The sequence below is a fragment of the Lepisma saccharinum genome, chromosome 26 (assembly GCF_977018435.1).
Source record: "Lepisma saccharinum chromosome 26, izLepSacc3.1, whole genome shotgun sequence".
NCBI lineage: Eukaryota > Metazoa > Arthropoda > Insecta > Zygentoma > Lepismatidae > Lepisma > Lepisma saccharinum.
The window spans coordinates 26,571,034-26,590,540 of NC_139254.1; the positions used below are offsets into that span (position 1 = coordinate 26,571,034).

At 36.1% G+C, this 19,507-nt stretch overlaps 1 protein-coding gene across 1 annotated transcript in view; it reads right to left on the reverse strand.

The window, feature by feature from the left end:
• LOC145979601 (receptor-type tyrosine-protein phosphatase F-like) overlaps window positions 1-19,507 on the reverse strand; it is a 100,352-nt gene that overhangs the window by 53,147 nt on the left and 27,698 nt on the right. The window contains exons 6-10 of the mRNA XM_083112567.1: window positions 13,023-13,147; window positions 9,169-9,364; window positions 8,388-8,455; window positions 4,829-5,045; window positions 1,798-1,916 (exon numbers count right to left, since the gene is read on the reverse strand). Coding sequence (XP_082968693.1) covers window positions 1,798-1,916; window positions 4,829-5,045; window positions 8,388-8,455; window positions 9,169-9,364; window positions 13,023-13,147 — 725 coding nt within the window. The remainder of the gene's footprint in view (window positions 1-1,797; window positions 1,917-4,828; window positions 5,046-8,387; window positions 8,456-9,168; window positions 9,365-13,022; window positions 13,148-19,507) is intronic.

Consider the following 19,507-nt stretch of genomic DNA (forward strand, 5'->3'; position numbering starts at 1 on the left):
TCAGATGAAAGATGTCAGAGTAGCTCTTGTGCGCAGTCCCAAGAAATTCGTGCATATGGCCTCACATGAATTACAGATGCCAAAAAGTTATGTTCATGATGTGTTACACAAATGTTTACTGGAAAATGGATTGGTCAAGATGGACTGACAGTGTGGCCTGCACGATCTCCAGACATAACCCCTTTAGATTTCTTCTATGGGGTTATGTGAAAGACAATGTCTACAGAACTCCTGTGTCCGATCTTGCACCTCTGCGACAATGGATAATCCAAGTCATCATATCAATCCCTCCTGTGATGTTGGCTAAATCATGGTGAGAAGTTGAATTTCGACTAGATGTACTCGGTGCTACCAAGGGTGCTCATGTGGAGATTTATTGATTTATTTCCTATTGCCAATAAAACTTGAATAGTTTCCAAACATTTTGGTACCAATTTTTCATGTCTATGTTGCATATAGTGGATACAGTTAATTATTGTTTTCATACAAACTTCTCGGACACCCGGTATAATATATCACAAGATCAGTGATTGAAGTGGAAATTGTGTAAATGGGGATGTTCAATCAAGCTTTGATTGTAAAAGGGGATGGGCGTGCTTGTATAGTTTCACATGATGCCAATTAATAAGGTGGAGATGTTTGTGCAACTTCTGCATTGGGGGAAGTATATTAACAGCATGCAAGGGTGTGATGCTACATTTACGGAATGTTTCACTGCATCTGATTACAATTCTATAATAGTAGACTGAATAAAAATATTTTCGAAACCTTGAACTGTTGTTATGTATCAGTGTTTGGTAGCAACTAGTTCCTTGTAATGCAATTACAAGTAACAGTTACATTTTGTGCAGAATTCTAAGCAACAAGCTACTATTAAAAGTAAGTAGCTGCAACTGCAACAGAGTTACTTTTTGCAATAGCAGTAACATTACAAACAGTTACTTTAAGATGCTTCAATTGTTAATTTGAAAATTTGTAAGTTGGGGGTAGGGTTAAATTTGGAGATTCTGTTTCCAACCTATGTGTCTGTTCTAGATGTGAAGGTGTAAGGATTATTTTATGGGATTGCCTAAGGCAAAAGACTTAGGTTTTGTTGAATGTTAAACATAGAACAGCCATGCTTTAAAACAATTCAGACTTTAGTGATTTGGCTGGTTTGCTACATTCATTTGGAACGAGGTAGACAAGCTAGAAGTGTTAAGAGAAAGTGTTAAAGATATATGCATATGTAGAAGGGCAATGAAATGAATGATCATTCAAGCAAAGTTGACTCCTTGTTCGATCATTTATTCGTTCCAATAATATAAATTAATGAATATTTTACATTGTGTGTCAGAAACATAAATAAAACTCAATATGCTGACCAAGGCAGTAATTTAATTTTATTATAAAACATATGTTTTGTTTGTTATGTTTTATAATAAAATTAAGTTACTGCCTTTGTCAGCATATTGCATTTTTATATAATGGAAACAAGGCTTAATGGTGTTATAAATAAACCATTTGTAAGTCTTGATATATTTGTTTTATCACAAAATTTTATTGCAACATAGTCATTGATTATGTCCATTTTCGTTGCAACAAAATTTTCAGCAGAAAGTAACTGTAAAAGTTACTTACAGTCACTTGTCAAATACTAATAACTGTAACTTTATAAGTAACTGTAATTTAGTTACTTCCAAAATTTAACTTTCCTAATATTGTTACATACTATGTGGTAGTCATGAACATATATATAAATAAAAGAAAAATATGACATGCAACTTTACAATGGTGATTTGCAATGATGCCACAAACCTGGTATGATACTTGATAATATGTTATGTCTCCACCAAGATATGCTGGAGGATCCCAGTGAATTTGGAAGTCCTTCCACGATCTTTTAAGAACACGCAGGTTGGTTACATGGGAAGATACTAGGAGAGAAATTTAATAAAAAATATTTCATGAAACCAATAATTATTTTTTAAATCTCCTGATTGTTTCCTTCTAATTGTTCTTATTGTTGTGCATTTGTTGTTGTACAGCATGCATGCCATAAATTAACCAATCACTTTATAATTACAAAAGCAAGCATTTCAATAAGTAACATTATAGCTAACTGGCAGAAGAATAATGCTTCTCCCAGGCAATCTTAACTATATGAAGTATAAGACAGTTATTTCTGCAGTTACCATTTAGTAATTGTTTAAAAAGTGATGCAGGAAAACATTTAAATGTGTAATTTTTGTAGAAACATGAGCTGTTGTTATTGTTGTGAGTAAATATTATTAGAAGAAAAACTCAGATGTTTTAACATTGCAGAATTCTGTTCTCATCCTGAAGTTCTAATGCAGAGGAGATGGATCTGCACTTATAAAAGTTTACTGCCCATCAGCAAATACCTTTTGGTAGATGGAGGCCTGAGATTTTAACCTTACCCCAAAAACCAAATGTGCTAAGAGCTGATACATTATAGAGGAAGAAGATTTGGTTGTGACCTATATTAATTGATGTTTTACAATATGGCATATTTGAAACCCACTCAATTTCATCAAGTCGATGTTGAGGCATTTTAGTGAGTCATGTGGTATTAAAATTTATAATGATACTTGTAACAGATTAGCTACCAAATTGTGCTTTCATAATGTCCTGATATCTATTGATATTGTGAAATTTTATTGCCACTAATGACATTAACAAATACCATAATGCCAAGTTCCACACTCTCATTGCTATCTTACACGATCGGAAATGTTCTGAAATAAAACCACACACAAGAATGAGAAGAATTAAAATAAATTGCTCTGGAAAGGATAATTGCTAAAGTATAATAGATAACACTAACCTACAATGGTTCTGTGGTAAAAATGAAAATATGTGATTCAAATAGACATCAATGACCTAAATCCTAAAATAACAACTGTTTTTGTGTATCACGTCACGTCCAGTTGTTGCACAATGTAAGTTCTTCCGTATAAATAGCTACATTATACGTATGTGCAGTGCAGTAATACAACTGCATATCTCCATATTAAATTGAATACAAACAATTATTTTCAATGAAACATAGAAGAAATGAGAAATACTTTAGATATGATGCAGAATGGCACTGTTGAAACATTCGTGGTTGTTATATGTTAAATAGGAAGGTACGGAAAATAGATTCTTTTGTGAAGAAACTGTACTTCTTGTATTTCAGAGTGAAGGTAGGTTATCGGGATAAATATTTTGCTCCACATAGTGCATTTAACACCTGTGTCAGTGGATTATGTTATTGGTGTGAAGGAAAATGGATGGCAATGCCTTTCGCAATACCTATGGTGCATGAACAGAAATATCATCATAATGACTGTAATTTTTGTTTGTCCCAAATTACTGGTTACAACAAAAAAAAAGAAAGGAATTAAATACTCCAATATACCATCAGCTAGGCAGGCAGCCTATTCTGGTCTGACACCTGACCTTCCAGTGTCTAGACCACCAGAAAATGTAAGTGACAATGAATTTGAAAGCAGTTCCTCATCTTCAAGCAGTAAAGAAATGTATCCCGAAACAGAAAAGTTAGATGCTTCACCAAAACTATTAACCCAACCTAAGTTTAATGATTTTGTTCGTGGCCTAAGGCTAGTGAAAGGGAAAAGAGGGTGAATTACTTGGCTCAAGACTACACGAAAAGAATCTCTTTGCTCCTGGGGTTTCATAATCTTGGTGAAGAAATCATGACAAAGATTTTTTTAAATACCACACAAAAGAAGGTCAACTGATATTTTGTACCAATATCCCTATTCTTGTGCAACAGTTAGGAGAGGAAGCATATGATCCCAGTTCCTGGCATCTTATTATTGACTCCTGTAAATGAAGCCTTGAAGCCATTTCACAACACAATTGCAATAAATTAGTATCCATTCCTCTTGCATATTATGCATACCTAGCTGAGTCATATGAAACAATGAAGTAAGTTCTGGGCAAAATAAAGTACCATGAGCATCAGTGACAAATATGCAGTGACCTTAAAGTAATTGGCTTATCACTGGGACAACAGGGAGGATACACAAAATTCCCCTGTTTTATGTGTGAGTGGGAAAGTAGGTCCAGAGACAAACATTGTACATAATGGAATACTGTATATTGGCCTAAAAGAGAGGAACTGAAACCAGGATCCATAAATGTTTCATAAGCGAGTCTTGTAGATCGTCAGAAAATTATTTTTCTCCTACAACACACAATACTTGAAATTATCAAACAGTTTGTAAAGGCACTAGACCAAAGTGACCCATGTTTCCAATACTTATTTCTTTCATTATCACAAGCTAAAGTTAGAGGTGTATTTGATGGACCGCAAATTCGAAAGCTGATGATTGATGACGATTTCAACAAGACAAGGAACAAAATTGAAGATGATGCATGGGAAGCATTCAGAGAAGTTGTGAGGAAATTTCTTGGTAATGTAAAGGACATTGTTAGAAATTTTGGAGAAGTTCAAAGTTCGTGGGTTGTAATATGAGGTTGGTTATTTCTTGCATTGAACGTAGAATATATAGTTTTATGTATTTAGACACATATATTACATAATAAATGTAATTTCATATTTTATGTACTATGTTAGCATATTATTATAATTTATTTTATTTATCTTGTATTTGCAATTTCTACACTATTTGTAAATGTTGCTGTTATCAATACATTGATATAATAACATATCATGAAATATGCTGATGTGATGCAACAAAACAGAATACATTTTCGAAATTAGCATATCACAATTAGTAAAAGTCGCTTATTGAGGATCATACTGGAGAAAAAAAAATTCATTTGCAGGCTAGTGTAACAGATCAAAAGTTATTACCTCCAGCTGCTGTTGTGATCGTGAATGTGCCAGACAAATTATTGTCCCCTGTATTTGTCACTGCCTTCACTCTAACTTCATATTGTTCATTGGGGATTTTGTTAGTAAAAGAGGCCATTGTGGAAAGCTGTTTTGTATGCAAACTCCATTCCCAATCGTCCTTGATATACACTTCATAATGCTGGAGAGGACACATTTTAGTACTGGCATTAACAGGCTGTAGAGTATAAAAATGTAATTATCAGAGTGTAGACTCTTCTTAAATATTCAAACAAGATACTAGCAAAACTGAATTACAAAATTCAACCCTCTACATACTAAATAAAGTTTCAAAATTGTTTAGGAACAAAAAAAAAAGTACTGAAATGGATAATATTCCAAATATTTTCAATATTTGAAATATATAACCCTGTAACATGAACCATACAACTGGTATATATGTGTAATCTAAATATAAACTGTGCTATCGATTTTGTAGTATATAAAGTATGTGTGACTACTCTTATTACATTAACTAACAATTCATATTTAAAAAAATAATTTATAAATGCCAAGTTTTAAACTACTGTTGTGATTTCCTAGCTTCATTAATTTTTAAAAATTGAGGGTGATCTAACTATTTTTGAAATTCTAAATCTCCATGAAACCTAAATGAAATAAGATATCAAAGTTCTGTGTTTTGTACAAGTAAAAACAACTCATAGATTTATATTTGTAGTCAAGAGGTTGGTGCATCCCCACAGTGGGTACTTTGTGTTCAAGAATTTTTCTCCTGATAGACTGATCGGATGGGACCTTACCCCTTAGACCATTTTCTTTGAAGCTATGCTGGAGATAATGTATACTGCCCACAGGTTATGGTTTTTGATGAGATGAAACACAGGATTACAGTTGTCATCAAGACATTCGCTGAGGTCATGCTGGAGGGAACATAGCAGGAAGTCAAATACTGCCTCAGCATTATTCATGTAACTTAAGATGCAACCAATGAGAAACTACTTGTGTCACCACAACCAAGGTGGATAAAAAATCATAATTCTTATTTCAAAAATCATTTTTGATGATTTTTTAAAATTTAAATTGGATTTTTTCTATATATTTTTTAAAAAAAAACATGCTTAAAATTGCTTGTATTGTTTTTGGCACCATGTAGATATATATAAATCAAAGAAGGTAAAAGGAAACACTCACCGGACAGTAGAAAAATTCAAAATTTTCGCTAATTTCATAGCATCATCGGTATGAGGAGAAATAGACTTCCAGTTCCATCTATTTCTCCTCACACCGATGATGCTATGAAATTAGCGAAAATTTTGAATTTTTCTACTGTCCGGTGAGTGTTTCCTTTTACCTTCTTTGATTTTTACTTAGCCCTTTTGGCTCTCCTTGCTTTTACCCATTATATATACAGAGGTTGTTCCGTCTACATTTGGCCAATTTTGACTTACCCAAAAATTTAGACGAATCCATGGCGCCAGGTCCGTAAGTGCTCGATGTGTGTCCCTTGGTTCCTAACAATAGCCCGACAGCGTAATTTCCACTGTAATAGGCTTCTCTGAAGAACTGGGAGGGGAATCTTGTCCCATTCACTTTGCACAGCTTTCCAAAGTCCTTCCACAGTTGTCACACGTCGTTTTCCCAAAGCCCGCTTCAGCAAGCCAAATCCACAATAGTCCATAGGACTTGCATCTGGAGATTTAACAGGTACCTCATTGAAAGGTATTACCTGTATACCACTTGCCTCCTCCATCTCCCTGTAGAATGCGAGGGACGATCGTGAAGTATGTGATGAGGCCTTGTCCATGTGAATGCGCACCAGATTGGTATCATTTCCGTACATTGTTGGAATCTCATGCTCGTAGATCGGCCGCATGATCTGCTCCTGATAATACTGCAAGTTTATTTTGCAGTTCTTCGCCACCCTACGAATCTTCAGTTTACCTCGGTAACAGTAGCCAGTAACGACCATGAACCCTTTTGAGAAGGATTCTTTACATACACGGACCCACCTTCTGAAGTTCTTTGCACCTTTCTCTCGGTACATGATGGCTCTCGGTTTACCGCAGTCGGAAAGGTAAATCCATGCTTCATCGAGCGTTATGATGTGCTTCCACCTTTGTTTTGCCAGATGCCGTTCGTACAGCTTCCGGGCGTTACACTTTTGTTCCTTTTGGTGGGCATCCGTGAGAAGATGGCAGCGAGCTTTCATGACTTTTTCCAGCTTGAGTTGATGGTGTAAGGTCCGGCTCACAGTCCCCAAAGACACGTCAAGACGATTAGCCATACACCTTTGTGTTGGCGGATTTTCTTGCATTGCCATTTTGCGCAGTTTCCTCTGCATGGTAGGGGTGGCCTCGGTGCATTCCCGCTTCCTAGGCAACTTCGTTGGTGATCCAAATGGTGGAGCTTCGTTGCTCTTGTACTTTTTAATAACATTTTTTATTCCACTTAAACTGATGATGCAACCATTCTTCTTGCACTGTTTTCTAATGACAGAAACACTAAACTGGGCATCATAAAGAGCCGCAACATAGCCTTCCCAAAACCAGCTTAGTTTGGGCGGCATGTTGGTCACAGAGCGGAAACCCAGACACTTGGAAAAAGATTTTACACAACACTCACAACAATGGTCTTGTTTTGTGCGTTATTTTCGTCCGCGCGGATAAACAACTCCGTTCCCAGACAGTCACTGCACAACACTGCAGGACGCCACGCGCCAGTTCGGGGTGAGTCCAATCTGCCCGGGAGGGGAGAGGAATGAAATTGGCCAAACGTAGACGGAACAACCTCTGTATATACACACACACACACACACAAAGGTTTTTTCTAGTAAACGGCCCTGTAAATATTTGAACAGTTTCATTAAAAGAAATTAAAAAATATATTAAAATATACATGTTTCTGTTTTTGATACTGTACATATGAACCTACAATTGAAATGTTTGTTGAGTGTGTTACTGAAACTATAATAATTTCAGTAACTTTTCTTCCACTAAAAATAAAACATTGTGGATGTACTCTGTAATTGTAACATAAAATATTTTTCATAGTCTTTGTAGCTGAATTTTGGCAAAATATAGTTTGCAGCTGCAATGTATATGTACAGTTTAAGGATGACACCAATTATGGTTTAACTTGATTAGTATTTTGTACATTTGTCTACATAAATGTTTGCTATTTTTGCCTGTAAAAATTATTGAATTTTTAATCAAAATAAATTTTAGTATGCTTACAGTTTACATAAATCCTTTCATATGAGCTTCACCCTATCAGAACATATATTTTGTTCCTTTTCTTTGAGTCTAATAAACAGCATTAAATGATTACGAGGTTAATCTACTTCACCAAAAGTGATTCTCATATATACAAAATCCTTATATACATTATTCTATAAATTAATTATTTAAATCTTGATTCAAATCGCGATTTAAATCAACCTGATTTAATACAACAAACATTGGAACTTACTGCTCAGTATATATACACAAAAACTTGGTTGTCTATTTTTTTCTATTTTATTGCAGGCAAATGTTGTAATGTTATTTGTGTATAATCATACCTGCCACATGATTTCAAAGCTCGTTCCTGTCACATTCATGGTCCTAAAATTGTAGTCATTGGTGGGAACTATGAAAGAAAAAAATGGTGGTCTCATGTATAAAATATTTGGTGGATTTATATGAAAAGTTTTACCAGTGCCACAACTGATATACTATTTACTGATATTGACAGTCAAGAAAGAAAGTAGTAAACTGTTGGAAATGACAAATATTTCATGAATAGTTAATGTTAATTAAAAATTAGTTGAATGAGTCATACTCTTACTTAATTACTGAATGCAATATACTATGAAAACTGTTTGCATTTTTCCAATAGAGCTGCACATTTAAAAATGAATTGTAAATTTTTATTCATAAGACGCATATCAAACTACTGTATTTGTGCACTCAGTAACCTATAATTTATAGGATTATCAGTTTAGTAAAATTATGATAATGTTACACATATACTAATAGCTATTCTGTCACTTACATATCATATGAAACCGATAGAGTTTCAATTAATTGGTACCAAACATAGTGCTTCTTAAGTGTATGCATGGCTTATTAATACAATTATTAGTTTCGTAACTGAAATTATTTATCATATGAAATCACATGCAAGTAATTACTATTTGTCCTATTTATCTCTACACTTAAATTTTTATCAGATCATTAAGAGGTTAAATTGATTATTTCAATGTGGAAACTAATAAACACTTAAATATTGTGCTTTTGTTATTATACAAAATAGCATAATAGAAAATGTCTCCTTTAATAGTTGTTGCATGTACTACATACCATCACATTTAGTGTTTGCCTTCAATGAAGGAACATCATCGTTCTCATAGGAGCTTCCATCTTTGTCTATTAGAATCACTCTTACATCGTAGGTGTAGCCAGGAAGAAGTCCAGTGACATTTTTTTCAACTACTCCAAATGCTGTATCATGGAGTGAATAGAGTGGAAGCTCCATCCAGTTTGGCTCATGCAATTTCTACGAGAAAGGTCAATTACTCAACAAAGCATGAAATTATTCCAATATTATTCTAAAATATAAAAATGGATGTATGTGTGTATATATGTGTGTTTGTTCCGGCATAACTCTCGAACACCTGGAGCAATTTCAACCAAACTTGGCACACTATCACTTGGAATCTCGAAAGAAATAATGTAGGGGTGATACCTCACCTGGCACCCCTAGGGGTGGGTTGGGAAGGGGGGTGACATGTAAAAAGGACCAATAATAAATTCCACACAAACAGACATCCGTGACTGTATGCAATCCCGCTCAACAAAAGTGTTTCTCGGGTTGTCTAACTTTCAGGCTGACATGAGTTTGTATTGCGAAAACGACCAATATTAGTGTGGAATCCATTGCTCTTGGGGCCGCTAAGATGAATCATGACACCCCCAATGCAGTTAAACTCCAAGACACCCCTAGCACCTAGGAGTGGGGGTGGGGGTGGGAAGGGGCTGGCATGTAAAACGACCGATATTAGTGTGGAGTCCATAGTTTTCGGGGCTGTTAAGATTAATAGTGACACTCCCAATGCCATTCAACTCCAAGTTCATTTTACACTATAGTTAGAATTCATTATTTTTCCTGTCTAATAGAAGATTGGGATAAATAAATACCCGGGCAATGCTGGTCAATCAGCTAGTATTATCTAAATTTTTTGTAACAGTAGTACTTAATTTCATCATACAAATATTGTCAACACTTTCATACCAGTGAGAAAATACTGCCAGGGCAGATCTTGCACCTTGATTAATTGCACCTGTGGGTGGGGCAGGGGGGTTGAGAGTGGTCAGTGTTTTTCGGACCAAGATGTTATTGAGGTTTGGAGGTGATGGAAGATGACCCTGGATTTGTCCTGAAAAATATTCCTGGTGTCTGGATCACTGTGGAGGGAGTGAAGGGGGTGCTTGATTTTTATGAGTTGAGGGTGGTATTGGGTGATCAATGCAGGGGGTTGGTTTTGGGTTGTTTGGTCTGAGTGTGGGAAGTAGCTCTGGTGATGTGTTTGTTGATGAGAGTGGAGGGGTATTTATGGTTGATTAGGACTTGGTGAAGACATGAGATGTAGTTTCGGCAGATGAAGGGGATGAATTGAGGCATTGGTCTATGAGGGTTAGAGACTGTAGAATAAACTTTCACAACATGTGGGACATTAAATCAAACAACTTTTCTTAGTAATGTTTTGCTCATTTCTACAGATCCTCGAAGATCAGCATTGTATGCACTACATGTGACACAGATTACATTCATTATTTCTGCTGGAAAACAACTAAATTTACAGTAGGATATTGACAGACCAGGCAGGGCTCATCTCAGGAGTGTGAATATGTCTCACAAAGATTTACAAATTCTTTCTTTATGGAAACTCATCAAATTCGATTAGCATCCGGTGTGTGTGTGTGTATGTGTGTGTGTAGAATGATAAATGAATACCTTGATTGAAAAAGGGAAAAATCAGTGTTCAACCTGACAACTTCTCTGCTGGCATGACATTGTCTTTCACAGCATACTACCACTTTTAGAATCTCATCTGACATAAAAAAGTGACAAAGTCACTGACAACTATGAAGCTGTTCCATGGGATTGCATAGATACAGGATAGAAACAGTGACAGTAGGTACCTATTCTCACATGCACGGAAAGTAAATCTCAAATGCAATTGATTTTTATTATACTTATTCAATGAACACCATCCCCTTCAAAACATCAAATGTTCCCACACCACTTTGCCTGCCATTTGCTTCCTTGTTTCACCAGCATTTCTGCTTGCAGTGGGTCTCTTGCATCAACTGAGAATTGCTTGCACTTTTCAATGCTCTCAGCTAGTGAGTAGAGAAAGCTGATTGGTTGAGATATATGCTTCTGGCTTGAGAGCCACTCCCTGGTTGTTTGTGTTAGTTTATTTGTTTGTTTTCTTATTTGATTTGCTTTATTTTACTTTGCATTTCGTGCCCCATTTGGCTAATTTGCGAAGATGGGGATGACTGATGATATGATGAAATTGATGAATGGACACAAACATCCATGTCCAGGCTGGGATTTGAACCAGGGATCCCTGATGTTTTAGCGCGATGTGCTAACTACTCTGCCATGGGGGTCGGCTGTTTGTGTTAGTGGGGGCTTCATTCACACAGAAGGCTCGTGAGCTACAACCACCAGTCATGCCCAGGAATGCATCTTTTACCATGCAGTGCTGCAATCCTGTTCCATTCAAGACTGTGCGACAGATTCGAAAGCAAGCCACACAGCATTGGAAATGTATAAGGAGTTTATCTAGAAAGGGAAAATGTTGATGGTATCTTCAATATCTCATCCTGTCCTGAGTTTGGCACGGAACGGAAGTGAGAGGTGCAGAGGGAACAGGTGACAGTAAAACTGGTGCTGTAAACGTCTTGCACTGTAACAATGAGCTTCCTTTGCTTAGTACAGTTTGGCCAAAGTAAGAATGCTCCTCTGATGCTGTCATTGAATTTCAAACCAAAGGAGAATAGGTAATGCAATCAGCCGCTTGCAGTGTTCCCTTATTCCTGCATTGTCAAATTGATCTGGAAATACTTTTTTTTTTTGGAAAAGATGAGGAGGTTAAGTAGGCTTCTGTTCAGTAGCACTGCAGACCTCAAAGTACAGCAGCAAATGATGATCCTTGAATGGCTGGTTTCGCTAGTTGTTAAGGAAACTTTGTTCCATAATATAAAAAATATGTATAGTTTTCCTCTATGAAACTTCCTATGAAAATTAGAATGAATTATTGACACTATAATGGAAGAAATCATTAGTTAATTAATTGATTCATATTTCTTTGCTGAATGGAAAATATGTTTTTTGACCAATAAAAATTGAATTAAATTCTAATTATGGACAAGATATTTTGCAGAATGATCTACATAACTGTCAATATCTACAATGGTGCAAAATCCTTCCTTCAATAGAAAGTATGGATCGAAGTAGAGTCGAAGCTCAATGGTTTAGAATAAGAATAGAAAATTTGCTCCTTAGGATTTCTATAGTATTCATTAATATATTATTCTCCAATTCTTGTATAGAAATTTTATGATTGATTTCTTGTTACATTTTTATGTGTAAAAACCTAGCATACTGAAAACTACTGGAGAAAGTTAGTCCCCCCCCCCTGCTTATTCAGTTCTGTATAAGAACCAAAACCAGTATTAGCAGGACTGCCTTCTGGTGTGTACTAACATTATTAGCATAGTTTTAATGTTTTCTCCCAGATTTGACCAATGCAGAATGTGTGTGAAAGCACGTTTCAATGGCAAGTCTGATGTACTAAATGTTTTTCATCCTTCAGCAGCCTCGAAAAGCTATTTTTCAGGTTTCTATTGTATGTTGCTCAAATGTTTTTGTTCCTTGAGAAAAAAGATGAGTCATTAATTTTCATAATACTCAGTCACCTCTTTTATGGGGAGGGGCACATACCCCTGTGCCTCCCACTAAATATTCCTAAAAATATTCCGAATATTAACAAATGATAATCACACTTCTAAAAACATAATACTGCAGTTGAAAATAGTTAAATCAACTAACACTATATATTCACTTAATAAAAGAGAATGGATACTTTATTGTATATTTCACTAAAACAATAGAACAGTTTTATATTTCTAATATGACTTACCTTAAACTGAAGCTGGTAATATATTGGTGTGCCTTTGCCCTTGTAGTCTGAGGTGTTGAATTTTATAGCCAGACTTGTATAATCTGAGTCCATCAGAAGAGGGGAAAAAGACAGAACACTATAAGCTAGAAATAAAGAAAATATATTAAAGCAATGTTATTTTAAAAATATCAACAAACAATGTACATTTTATCAAAATTTCTAATAACAAATTTTATGTACCAATTTTAGTTTCAATTCATTTTAATTGAAATTCAATCATATAGTTTTTGCTAAAGATTCATTTTCTGTCCTCAAATAAGATTTTCCATATTTTTCCATGTCCTTTAGAACAAAATTCCTGTTATTTAATTACTTTCTCTCATACCTATATTTTGATCCTATGTTATGAGAGACTAACAAAAATTTGAGAGTTTTCTGCCACTTTTGATATAAAGCTAGTGCATCTCATTAATATGCTATGATACACATAATGTTACAATACTTCATGCCCATGGTGCTTGTCTTTATCAATAAAGTAATCAATATTGTGATGATTTATATACAAAAGTAATCAGTGAAGTTTTGAAGATGGAGGAGGAAATGACTATGATGTTGTAATTTTAACACATAACTTAAATCCAATAAGTGACTTCATCTGATATACACATGTTCTCTTTCCCATGCGATGTACAAAAAAAATCAGTGAAGATAATTGCATATTTAATAAATATTCCACAGGATTAGACCAAGTGTCAGAAAAGTGACATTAAATAGGAACTAACATTCCATTCATTCCAAAAGATATTTCTTTTGTGGCTGCAATAGCATTTATAGTTTAATATTTAAGATGCATTGAAAACTGTACTTCTGAAAAAATAATATATTTTAACGTCGTTTTATTATATGATGTGATATGATTTATTTCATTCCGTTGACCATTGCACAGTGGTTATTTTCCACACATGCTATGGAACATGTCAGTACATTAGATTACAGTTTATAATTATTTTCAAATAGGTACAAGTATAAATGCATGTGAAGATATTATACATAACATTTAATAACAATGATTATATTATAATTGATTTGATTAAGATTCTTGGAGTTTTCCTTGCTCTTGCTAATTTTAGTTACATTAATTTACATACACATAATAGATAAAATCAATGCATACATAGGAGTGCATTTAAGATGTGATAATTTGCAATTTATTGTCAGGTACTCTTTAACAGAATAAAAACAATGATCTAGTAGGTATTTTTTTACATGCTATTTATATGAGGTTGGTGATTGTATTGTTCATATGTCACTTGGAAGGTTATTGAAACAGTGAGAAGCCATGTATTTTGGTCCTTTCTCAAATAATGTGGTGTTGTGTGATGGTATCGTGAGGTTGCTGCCATTCCTTGTATAATATTTATGTGAGGAGTTGTTACATTTGAAGGAATCGTCTAAGTCAGTTTTTACATACATCAGCAGATGAAGTATATATAAGCATGGTGAGGGTAATATGCCTAAGTTTTTTAACAGTCTTCTGCAGGGTGTATTTCTCTTAGCTTCTGCTATTTTTCTGACAATTTTCTTTTTGCAGAACAAAAAGTTTATTACTATTAGTGGCATTTCCCCCAGAAGATTATACCATATGCTAATAAAGATTGAAACATGGTGAAATATAGTATTTTCAATGTTTCTAAGTTTGATATTGATTTCAGTGTACTAATGGCAAATGTAATTTTGCCTAGTTTTGCGGAAAGGTAATTTATGTGTGAGTCCCATTTTAAGCTCTCCTGTTTCCAAACTCCCAGGAATTTGACTGTTTTAACATGATTTACTGTCATATTATCTAATATAACATTTGGTTCATTTATCATTGTATTCCTTGTGTGATGGAAATTGACAGCAACAGTTTTGCTGCTGTTTAATACTAAATTATTGTCAGAAAACCATTTGCTGAGTTTGATTGTTACATGCGTCTTGAGACACACTTGAAAGGTTCGGGGATCGAACCTGGAGCCCTTTAGATGAAAGTAATTATTCTTCAATCGGGGGTTAGCGGTAGCCTATAAGCTCTCGCTTGGCTGCATCTGCTAACTGCAGGAAGTACCTGAATAAACTTAAATTTACAGAATCCTTTATAAAATGGCAACTCTGTAGATTTGGGTTACTATGACCTTAAGTCTGCATTGGCAAAGAATGGCATTATAAAAGTATATTACCTGTCTCTCTTTAGAAGCGTGGATTGAAGGATTTCTAAAGTAACTCTTACTCGCTTGCTGAAGTTTGCCTCTTAAATTGTCACTCAGCTTCGCTGCACTCCACTTCCAAACAAGTTTCTAAAAGTCTGCATCCAGCCTGAATCTCCTTCCAAATCCAACTCACTCTCCTCTCTCCAAATCTCAAAACCCCCTTTTCTTACTCCCAAACCACTCTCCTGTTCTCTTCAAACCCCCAAGCCCAACCTCCCTGTCTCTCTCGAGCCAGATCCAACTTGCATTCCTCCTCATCAAAACTCCTCCCCTTTTTCTCTCTCATCAATTTTCCTTTGCAAATATTGGCGAATGCTTTTCGCTTAGCTCGCGCTGAAGTTAACACTTTCCTATACTTCCTGCCAGGCTGCCTAGCTAAACGTAACTCGAAAATGAAAATGAGGGATACGTAACGGTATCCATCTGGGCGAAAAAAAATCCTTTGAATTTTTAAAACGTTTAGATAAGTTGCAGGTACAGTGCCGGTTATGCCAATGCAGTCCCTTTGAAGGTCTATTTATTTAATGAAGAAAAATAATAATACATTCACATCAGTGAAAATGAACACTACAGACTAACTCTAAAACTAAAGGGGAGGAAAAAAATGCAGTCAAAATTAGATTTGGTTGACAGGTGTCAAGTCGTAATCTAATTTGGGCTATCAAAGATCAAGACAAAAGCTCTGTGGGAGCAAACTAAAATTAAAAGCAGAGATGGCAATCAAAAATGAGAAGTCCAATGACATATTTCGTTTGTATCTTGCATGAATGAAACGAACGCGTGTGTACTACAATATTTATTCTGAACACGCATACATTGGCTTCCAAGTAATGTTTATCAACACGGGCTAAGCTGTAACTTCAGCTCGGGTCAGAGAACTATGTTTGATACATCAGACACACACACCACTGAACTCGGCCAATCCTCCCACGAGAGGAGTTGCTTATCACTTGTCTGCTGAACTGACGTCAGAATGGCCAAAGCCATAAGTTGTGGCTCCACCCACTAAGCATGTGGGGGGGGGGGCTAACACCAAAACACTAGGAATATGGGAGCAACAGCGCACGTCACAATAAATTGCAAGGCAATTTGCACTAATATAAGAGGATCCTGGTGAATATATATTGTATCGAAGCACACGCAAATTTCTCCGTCCATTGAATCTCTCTGAGAGAAATAATATATGTACAGATATAAGTACCATCTTCCAATAAAAAATGAGAGAGAAAAAAGTTTGTTGAAAATATATCATATTATAGTGAATAATGCTATACTGCATTACGTATTAAAATACCAAATTGTCCAACACCGTCCATTAAATATGAGTAGATATTTGAATACACACGTGATAAGTAAAGAAACCCAACTTAGTCCAGGCCCTCCCCGATGGCGCAGTTGTAGTATCGTCGCCTTGTAATCAAGGGGTCCCGGGTTCGAAACCCGGTGGAGGCACATGGCACAGTGGTTCGGATCCCACTTTAAACCGTAGGTCCAGTCCCGATTAGCCTTACTGTGCATAAAGCGGACTTAAAACACCAACTCAAACCAAACCAAACCAACTTAGTCCACTACAAATACATAATGAGTGGAATATTAAAATCAAATGTCCATTATATGTGTATATGTCTTTGTTAGTAAAAAATTAAAATCCTACAGTCCTTGCTGTATGGCGTAAAGTTCCTATGTAAGGTCCGGAATGTTCTGAAGACATGCGAAAGCACTTGCGTGTAGTATCCACTGCTTTCCATGGAGTTCGTGCAAAAGTGTTTGCAACTGCGAAAACCGGAACAATTTACATCCCAATCATCACATGAGAATATCGGTCCTTTTGTAGCTTAAGGAACGAGAAGTGTTAATGATTGTACCACTGGATGTAAAATTCTGGGTGAGGGACGTTTGATGAGGGGTGGGGGATAAATCTTGAAGATTGGCGGGTGAACAGAAGGAAGAAATAGTTGGATTAATTAGTGCTGCTAACTGTACTGTAGAATTAATCATCCAGGGGAGAATGCTGTTCACCAGACTAGGGAACCTAGTCTCATAAAGTCTGCCATGCTGTAGAAGTAACAGCTAAAGTAGGTGTGATTGGCGGGTTGCATATGCCTGCACTCGAAGATGGTAAGACACTTGTGGTGGGGACCGTACATGAGAGTAAAGCTGGTCTTGCTGCGTACGGGCGTCTGAATGGTAAACAAATCGAAGGATACTGAAGATGGGGTAAAAGGTGTCATGTTTTCTTCTGGCCACTTGAAACTTGTAGGCTGGGACACATCACGGGAAAAGTGTTGATCCACTGCATCACTTTGAACTGGAATGTAGTTCTGACTGGAATTCCAACGGAAATAAAGATAGTACTTTTGAGTAAAGGGGGCGTGTATACGCTGCATCTTGAGGGCCGGACATGGGAGAAAACTGAAGGTGTGCTCTGGTGGCTGGCACAAATCCCATGGGCCGACGGTCGCAGTGCAGGCCTGAGTTCGAGGAGGTAATGCGAAATACTCGGCGGGTTTATGTATGCCTGGTGAAAACTGAAATTGTTGACTCCACGAACTGAGAGGCGATGATAAATGGAGTTGCTCTCTGAAGGTCACCGACGCATAGAATTCCAATGTTGAAGGCGTCTCAGGAAGTCTCTGCTATGCGATGTAGACGTCATGGAGATACGAGACATTATTAGGTGAGGATAGGAATGAGGTGCCCAATTAAAAAAGAGGAACAGTCTTTAAAATCACAGTAACCCAGAGTATGCCATTCAATTAAAGTACAAAATCACTAAATATGGGGCAGAATGTCAAATAAAATATAATAACTAATAATAAAAATCAATAAAGAATGTAAATTAATTTTAAATAACTGTATGCTAAAAATGTGAAGGTTTACAATGTGAGACATTATTTTACCATAACGGGAGTGTAAACGTGGTGAAAATATTGATTGAAGGCTAAAAAAAATTGCACAAATTGCCTCTAAATCTAAAGAGGTGATAATAAAAAAAGGTAAATGAGCGGAACCAAATTTTTGAATTTATCTTCAAATGTTAATTATGTAGGTGACGTAAAAGGAATTGAAGTGACGCAATAATGATGTACTATCCCTTAGGTACTAGTCGAAGAGAAATTAGTAAACAATTAGAAAAGGTAATTGAACATGCCTCATCTCAATTGTCGTGTCCATTGATTGACGAATATGAACAATCTCATCAGCAAAAATAAATTGTCAAAGTACTTGTCATATCCATACTACATTATATATCTGAATGCTTTATTTAAATAAGTCCAACAGTTCACCATTATTAGTACTGAATTTTTGTCTGTATGAAGATTTCGAAGTGCCAACTTGGAATTGATGTTTCGACGTCGAACACTGGATCGAGTTATTATCCGAAGTGCAAGAAAGTCATGACGTCAGAATAACTCTCGGGGGGAACAATTCTGGGGTGGGGAAATTCTACAAGGTAAGCATACTGGAACATGGTTCGATCTTGCCCGGCTGTGAGAGCAATAGAGTCACCGCTAGGCAACAGATTATGCAAAGTCAGGAAAAAGTAAGGGGAGATGTGTCGCTGCTCAGTCAGTTCCTTGGAAAAGGAGCGGAGTTAGCCATTGTGCATTGTCATATAGCAATCCTGTCATTGTATCAATTTTTATCGTTCGGCCGGAACTGTCCAAGGTTACTGGATGTATGTGAACGCTGAATCGGAGCCTTCGGAGTTTGCTGGAATTAACTGACGCCGGTAAAAGGGAATGGAGGAAATTAACTTGCAAGAAATGTGAGTCGCCGGTATGGTACGAAGCTTCACTTGAAATCTGGAGGTGAAAAGGAAAAGGGGGGGGGGGGTAAATTCTTGATTCGCAGCTCGGATTCATCGCGGCGCTCTGGACAGAAAGAAATAGTGGATGCACAACATCCATGCGCCAAAGAACCAAGCGCGTGTCGTTACGTAACAAACGTGACTACACATTTGTGAATGTATCTTGTTCGAGTTCTATGCAACTTGATCATAACAATGATTCCGTATGATATGAAATCGTTATCTGGGTCATTCAGTCCTATGCTAATCTTGTATTTCAAACTTTTCTTTTACAGGCTTGGAGCACGGGAAACGAGAACACAATAATCGTATTAAGAAAATATATGGCAAAGATCGCTATTATTAATATCTTATGCAAAGTACATACGGATACTGAAACGCTTCAAAAAATATTTCCGAAAATGATAACACCTGAACTGATGGGAAATTAAGATATAATGTTATAT